This window comes from Sinocyclocheilus grahami, unplaced genomic scaffold, assembly GCF_001515645.1.
Source record: "Sinocyclocheilus grahami isolate Dianchi unplaced genomic scaffold, SAMN03320097.WGS_v1.1 scaffold190.1, whole genome shotgun sequence".
Classification (NCBI taxonomy): domain Eukaryota; kingdom Metazoa; phylum Chordata; class Actinopteri; order Cypriniformes; family Cyprinidae; genus Sinocyclocheilus; species Sinocyclocheilus grahami.
Window position 1 is genome coordinate 78160 of NW_015505369.1, and position 8477 is coordinate 86636.

The following is an 8477-nucleotide window of genomic DNA, read 5'->3' on the forward strand; positions in this document are numbered from 1 at the left end:
TTGTAAAAGACATTTTGTAATATGACATTGACACCGCCCGCTAAGGGGGAGGAGACCACCAAAACATTTTAAAGTATGATTTCCATGGTAACGCAATATTTGATTTCAAAATGGTTTTCTCAGGATGAATCTTGGGCTTCTTAGCTTTCAAACGATATATCATTTATGATGGTTACTAAAACATTTTCTAGAGAAAAAGGATGACAGAAAAAAGAGCGCCAAGCGTCCCACAGGTGGGACGGTGACAGTTAAGGGGGTTTTAAGATCTCTGACGTTTTATAGCAGACTTTGGTATCATGGCAAATTTACTTGCGAAAGACATTGTAAGGTTTCAAAATCTGAGAAGCTCTTGAGATCTCTTCTAAAACATCTCTAGCAGAAACTTGAGATTTTCTCTTATGGATCACACTTATAAAAATAATTAGAACTATTAGCCTGAAAACCTATTTTTTATTTTTTTCTCTTTATTCTTTCAAAATTGTGTTTTAGTGCTATAAATAACCCAGAGAGACCAGCACACTGATCTGAAGAAAAACAACCCAGGCTCATGAAAATGATATGCCTGTGGCAACATTTTTTGCAAAAATAATATCACATATCTTTTTGCATGTCTTGCATTAGTTTCAAAGTGAAATGTATAGTGGTGTGTTCAATTTTCTCAGAATCAGATAATCGTGACTTTGGTAAATGCACATATTGCGGCAGTTCGGAAATCAAATGGCTGATGACCATGCAATTTTACCTTGTTTTTACATGGCTTTGAGCACTTTTTTCGAGCAGTGTTCCACTGGAATCACACCAGAGTGCTTTGCATCGAAAGTACCAGGTGAGTTACTGAGCAAGCTTACTTACTACATAGGAAAGGCGATAAATATGATAGATATGTGATGCTTTAAAATGTATTTGAGTATATATGTCTTTACTTGTGTATTTGTTTACTATAAAACTGCTCTTTGTTAACTATAGTCATAATGTTATTAACCCAATGTGTTACTCGTGTGCTACTAACCTATTAGCCATCATGCCCATGACCATCAGCATTGCGCCAATCAGAAGACCCAGAAAAGCAAATGCCAGCATGCCAAACATCCACGTTGTTGCTGTTAAATGAGAACGGCATTGAACAGTTTGTGAGTATTAGTGTGATGCATGTACACTTTTTCACATGGCAACATCCAGATGTGCATTTCAAGCCATTTCATGGATGGGGATATTGAATTCTGTAAATATGAGAGACAAGGACATCACAAAGGATAATGCAAACTTGGCACACTCACGGTCCTCTGTGCGGTAATACCACTGTAAAAACTTCTTCTGTGCCTCTGTCATTCTCGGTGCAGGCGGCCCTTCAGCAAAGTCAAACTCGTCGGTCTCTAAATCGCTTTCTCTTCTGGACCCTGTGAGAATCAGTGACGATGAGATGTATAGTATAGCATCATACCATGAAGAGACGAATTGAAGAAGGTCAGTGGAGCTTCTTTTCATGTTGCAAACGTGGCAGAAAACACTTTTACACTCTTGTGAAAGGGAAGCCAGACACTGTGCACTGTGATATTATTCTCATGACAATGAAGCACATTCCCCTATAATTCATTCAGTGATGCAAAAATAAATCAAATTAAAATAAAAAAAAGAATACAATTTTCGAATACTTAGATTTTTCATGGAAATATGTCAAAATGCTAAATAAATCAATAAATGTACTTCCCTAGTTACTATATTGTACTCACTAGATTATTAGTAACGATTACCATCTAAAAGTTTGGAGTCGGTACGATTTTTAAAAATTGATATTTTCAGTAAATATGCATTAAATTGATCAAAAGTGAGAGTAAGGATGTTTATAATGTAACAAAAGTTACAACATTTTAGATAAATGCTGTTTTTTACGTTTCTATTCATCAAGGAATTCATATTCAACAAGGTATCAGTTTCCACAAAGATGTGAAGCAGCACAGAGTGGCTTTAAAATAGAAAACAGTTATTTTAAATTGCAATAATATTTCACAATATTACTATTTTTACTGTATTTTTGATCAAACAAATGCAGCTTTGAGATTGTATGTCAACCCAGATGAAATGAGCATGACAATAAATAACAATACATAAATAAATAATAGTTATTAAATTATTCAGTTGTTATATTCGGCCTCTACTCACTCAGTTTATTCTGGCAGATGTCGCCCGCATCCAGAGATTTCCATGTGTCGTGTTCACCCGTGTTCAGTCTGAGTTTTCCTTTCTCTGTGCTCAATGCCAGAGAGTTTTGCAGGCTGATGAGCTGTTGAGCTTTGCACTGCCATTTGATATGTTCACTCGAATCACAAGCGATAGTCTGGACTGGGTCAGTGTGGACGGCAGAGAGACACCTCAGGGTTCCTGTGTTTACTAGGAACCAGTGATCTGTCCACTTCCACTGCTGCAGGACTGAGTCCAGACTGCATGTCTTTAACTCAGCAGCTCCTTCATACGAGTCCTCTAGACACAGACCTTCCTTCATGCTATGGATCGTAAAGCCAATTGTGCCTTGAAATAAAAATGGACTTTTAGCATATATGTGTTTGTGTAGAAGTCTGTTTTAGGGCCATTAACATTTTTGCATTGTGACATTATTTTAATGACAATTAAGCACATTTACACACCAAATTCTAATTGCTATAATTAGAAACATTCTAATTGCTAAAATAATGTGTTTTAAATATGAGGATTTTTTTTTTTGAAATATTTATTAAATTTTTTGTAATTCACATTTGCCACAATGTTAATTGTCATGAAATCACAATTAAGCACATTATCCCTGCTATAATTGCTATAATTCATCTAGACATTTTTTTAGTAATTCCTGTTTCTCACAAACAGGAATTGTCATTTACATTTAGTCATTTAGCAGATGCTTTTATCCAAAGCGACTTACAAATGAGGACAATAAAAGCAGTCAAAACTAACAAAAGAGCAACAATATATAAGTGCAAATGACAAGTCTCGGTTAGCCTAACACAGTACATGTAGCAAGGTGTATATGTGTATGTGTGTATATATATATATGTATATATGTGTGTCTGTATATATATGTGTATATATATATATATATATATATATATATATATGTATGTATATGTGTATATGTGTATATATATATATATATATATATATGTATATGTATGTATTGATTTTTTTATATTATTATATACTTATTAATTAATGATTTGAGATGGCACAATAACACGCCGTTCACTTGCAGAACGCAAGCTTCTAGAGGGCGTTAACTCTGAAGTAATGAATTTAGGTAAATGGGTGAAGAGCCAATGGTGGTTTTGTAGGCAAACATTAATGCCTTGAATTTAATGCGAGCAGCTACTGGTAGCCAGTGCAAATTGATGAACAGAGGTGTGACATGCGTTCTTTTCGGCTCATTAAAGATTAATCTTGCAGCAGCATTTTGGATTAAAATTTGTAATTCATTCTCTTTATTGCAATACTTTATCTCTGTGCTTAAAATTGTTCTTAATTGTCATAGAAATAGTCACAATGCAAAAAAAAAAAAAACATCCATGTAATAGAATTTCTATTAATTCTAGAATGGGCTGGATTTCCCAAAAGCATTGTCAGCATTGGCACAAGTAGTCTCAATGATCTATACTCTCAGACAAAAAAAAGGTACAAATCTGTCACTAGGATGGTATCCTAAGGTACAAAAGCTTTAAGGTGCTTATTTGTATCTTATTCACCCCTAAATGGTTCATATTAGTACATATTATTACTACCTAAAGTGTACCCTTTGAAAGGGCACTACTCCAGTGATAGATTTCTATTCTATTTTATCTTTTATTCTGAGAGTGTACTTATATAATGCTTTTGGGAAGCACAGCTGTGGATATGTTCTTGCATGTTCATTTATTCTCCTATTATTAGATTCACTCAGTTGATTTTATGAGGTTAAGAGTGTACCATACCAGGCCAGGTGAGAGATAATGCTATCCACAACAGCAGCATCGCTCCTGTAATACAGAGTCTGCTTAAACAGATGCAATGCAGAGGGGTTAACACTTTCACACATATTAACACGGTTAAAAACAACATGTCAAGTTTCATTAGCCTTGTGTTTTCATTTCTGAGAATTTCTCCTCCACACATGCAATGCTTGAACACATCAGCTTGACTAAAGATGCCATGGTGCAATATTTGATCCTTTCCCAATGAGAGAATGCGATATCATGCCTTGACAAAAACCAGATGTTGATCCCACCCACCTCAATGTTACAAAATATTTCTTACAATTTTTAAATATTTTGCTTTACAGTTATTTGTGTTTTACCACCTTAGTCAAGATATATACCATTTCAATTATCAATTTTTATTTTTTTATTGCATTTTTGTCCCTATCAGTGTTAGGTGTTATTAATTTTATTTTATTTAATTACAGTTACTTCTGATGTAATTGCATTAAAAACTGTATAAACAATTATATATAAAACAGCAGTGGATTTAGCATCAATATTTAACATCTAAAGCTACGCAATGCAGAGGGGTTAACACTTTCACACATATTAACACGGTTAAAAACAACATGTCAAGTTTCATTAGCCTTGTGTTTTTCTGAGAATTTCTCCTCCACACATGCAATGCTTGAACACATCAGCTTGACTAAAGATGCCATGGTGCAATATTTGATCCTTTCCCAATGAGAGAATGCGATATCATGCCTTGACAAAAACCAGATGTTGATCCCACCCACCTCAATGTTACAAAATATTTCTTACAATTTTTAAATATTTTGCTTTACAGTTATTTGTGTTTTACCACCTTAGTCAAGATATATACCATTTCAATTATCAATTTTTATTTTTTTATTGCATTTTTGTCCCTATCAGTGTTAGGTGTTATTAATTTTATTTTATTTAATTACAGTTACTTCTGATGTAATTGCATTAAAAACTGTATAAACAATTATATATAAAACAGCAGTGGATTTAGCATCAATATTTAACATCTAAAGCTAAAATGTACATTTTTAATGCAACTAAAATGTATGTTTTTCATGTAATACGTAACATATGCAACATGTTTTTCCATTACTCTTACTCGTCAAAATGATTCAACCAATTTCAACTACGTATTTTAAGTTGTACAAGATTCAGCTTGACTTTTTTTTAAGTTGGTTTAATATAATTTAAGCTGAAATGACTTGTATAGCCAATTTGATTATACTTAAAACTTTAAGTTAACTTTAAACTTAAGTTAAAGTGGAAGTAGGTAGAAATGTTTTACAATGTATAAAATAATTAAAAGTTACAACAATGTTACAGTGCAGTATTATTTTAAAATAAGCATCATTGCACCAAAAAAAGACGAGATGCCATGCAATAATTCTTATCAGCATTTCTTATCGTAAGAATGACTTAATGGCGTATTTAGATCGCAGAGCTTCTGTATGATCCATACGGATGGCTATTATAGATGACATATATGAATTCAACTCACCTGAAGAGCACAGTTTGAGAGGCGATCGTGGGGTAGAACAGAAAGAATGACTACACATGTTGGGAACGCTTTACTACGGCAGAGTGTTTCCAAAGTTCAAATGGGAGGAGATACACTCATGCAATTTCTTTCCATTTTATAGTGCAGTTTGATGTCTTTATGAACTCAAGAGGGGAAGGTTTTATAGAAGATGATGAGGGAATGAGTTAGCAGTTCGCATTCTTTACGTAATTAGGTGAAGCTGAAGTTATTTATAGTTAATATTTGTATAACTATATTTGCAAGTTATATTTATATACGTTTAGAGTTTCTTTTGTACAAATCTTGGGCTGAAATAGGCCATCCAGGAAATACAGTATTCTAAAGAACTAGGCTATCTTGAGATAAATACAGGCAATAAATGAATTACCCAAAGTAAAAGTCATTCTAGACGCTGTTTATGAATGGTTCTGTTCTAAGGCCGTTTTTGTTTTGCTCTGTTTGGATAGCCTTGCTCCAGCCTTGTCATGTTAGTGCAGCAGAATACTGATGAGAGGGAAACAGTCGCTGACCCGTCGGTCAAGAACCGGTCACATGTGTGTATGTTTGCTTGTGCAGACAAGAGAGGTGGGTTTTATTTCTTTATGGCAAGCGCTTGGAGCCTTGAGGGGTGAATGAACGAGGTGTCACTTGCATTGTTGCAGAGGTGACGCGATAAAAGCCATTCGTTACTGGAGTATCACAATACTGAGAATGTTTTCCTCGTAGCTCAAAAAATTGGAATCAATTTATGATTCATATCAGTCCTAACAGGCCAATAACAGTTACAGTAGTTATTTAGCAGACAAATATTCACATTGTTTGTTTTATGATAGGTTTAGAGGGAACTAGGGCAGACAACAACACAACCCTTATGAAAATTAACCATGCTTTTACTTGCATAATACCAAAACCATGGCTACTAAGGTAATGCCAAATTATGCTTTTGCTACACTAACCATAGTTTAACCATGGAATTTGTAGTAAACCTATGGTTAGACAAATGGCAATCAATCCACTAAAAAACTATGGTTACTATACTTTTACTATAATTAAACCATAGTTAATTTTGACATTTAGGCAATTTAGAAAATATGGTTATTTTGCACAGCCCCAGCCTAAGGATTTTAACCTTTTTTTATGTGATGGCCATACAAAAAATTGTGTTGTCCATGGTTTCAGAATTTGTTGTGGGTGTATGGGCGTATTTGTTGTGACCTCGATGAGCCCCAATAGCCCCTCACTGCAGAACACAAGATCCAGATCCAACTCCTCCCACCTTACATATACCTAAACCTACCCGTCTCCACCCCTTGATTCCCAAACCCACCCATCTCCGCCCCTAAACCTACCCATCTCCCAGAGCTCCACCCCTAAACCTACCCATCTCCACCCCCTAGATGTGGATCCAACCACGCCCACTGGATCTTGTGTTCTGCAGTGCGTACCATCTCTGGATGAGTGAAATTTTGTCCCAGTCCCGCCCTGTTCTACATGGCGGTTGTTCAGCCTGGATGCATTCATTAGCTAACAAAATTTGAAATGTAAGTTAACTTTTGTATTAAGGTGTTTATATGAAGTGCATGGGGTCCCGTTACCCGTGTGACACTAAAACAGGTAGTAGCCTAGTAATGGCTACTTTTTACTTAAGTAGGCTACATGTCAGAGCCCATTCTTCTATACTTTAACTTGAGTAAAAAAAGTGTAGTCAGTACTTCAACTTTTACCAGAGTATTTTTAAAGGAGTCATATGATGCAATTTCAATTTTTCCTTTCTCTTTGGAGTGTTACAAGCTCTTGGTGCATAAAGAAGATCTGTAAAGCTGCAAAGACTAAAGTCTCAAATCCAAAGAGATATTCTTTATAAAAGTTAAGAGTCAGCCACACCTACCTAAAATGGCTCGTTCTAACACGCCCCCACATGTCTATGTCACTGTGTGGGAAGATTTGCATAACGCCGCCCAAATGTTCACGCAAAGAAAGAAGGCATAACTTTTATTCTCGCTGTAGTATTGTTGCCGCCGCCATGTCGTGATGGCGCTGTGTGTTTCGTTGTGAAAGCGAAACTACTTTGTTTGGTCTTCCAAAAGAGGATGATATCCGCTTCCTCATGCCTGGAGCTGATCCGTGCTGGTCGCTGAGGAAATACTTCAACTTCGCGCTGTGGATCACCGGATCGGCTTTCACCGTGGACGAAGTGGAGTCCAGCCCGGGGTCGTCACATGTGGTTGCCGCAGGCATCACAATATGGTAAGGGACGTAACATTTCCGTCACACACTTGAGGAATTCAGCCAATCACAACGCACTGGATAGCTGGCCAATCACAGCACACCTCGCTTTTCAGACCGATGAGCTTTGTAAAAATCGACGTGTTTCAAAAAGGCGGGGCATAGAGGAGAAACAATAATGTACAGTATGTGGAAAATAATGTGTTTTTTGAACCCTAAACCACATAAATTTCATTACACCAAATACACAAAATAATGTTCTTTTAGCAGCATCATATGACCCCTTTAAATATCAATATCTGTACGTCTACTTGAGTGAAGGATATATGTATTTTTGCCATCTCTGCCGCTCGGTCTGTTCGCCGCGGGGCCGATACGACTGCACCAGTTGCACCGCCCTAAGGACGGTCCTGGTAGTTCATGTATGATTTCTTCAAGGGTATAAACTTTGAACACCCGGTCAGTTGACCAAAAATGTCCATTCTACATGGAGTTAATTTTCTGTTGACACTACACAAATACTTAAATTCAACAAAGTATTTTTCTTTTGGAGAAAATCCTATTTGATTAATTGTCCTATCAGTATCAAAGTTTTTTTTTTTTTTTTTTTTTACTTGGATTAGTTGGATTAGTAGGTTCGTTTTGAAATGTATGAGTGCTTAAATGTGCGTTTTGCTGCAGGGGAGTGTTTATATAGTTGCTCCGTTGCTTCCCTCTACTGGATCATACAGGACATGCTCTGAATCTTT

At 35.9% G+C, this 8477-nt stretch overlaps 1 protein-coding gene across 2 annotated transcripts; it reads right to left on the reverse strand.

Annotated features, from left to right (window-relative positions):
* Positions 1 to 975: 975 nt before the first annotated feature.
* Positions 976 to 5606, reverse strand: LOC107594727 (uncharacterized). Of its 2 annotated transcripts, none has more exons than XM_016284888.1 (5): positions 5482 to 5606; positions 3954 to 3998; positions 2161 to 2526; positions 1278 to 1397; positions 976 to 1100 (listed from the first exon to the last, which is right to left on the reverse strand). In XM_016284888.1, exons 1-5 carry the CDS (start codon positions 5537 to 5539, stop codon positions 991 to 993), a joined length of 699 nt encoding a protein of 232 aa, XP_016140374.1. In that variant the 5' UTR covers positions 5540 to 5606; the 3' UTR covers positions 976 to 990. The 2 variants fall into 2 exon arrangements, with proteins under 2 accessions (XP_016140374.1, XP_016140375.1); XM_016284889.1 differs by having other exon boundaries at positions 3954 to 4012; positions 5482 to 5555.
* Between the last annotated feature and the right edge of the window lie 2871 nt (positions 5607 to 8477).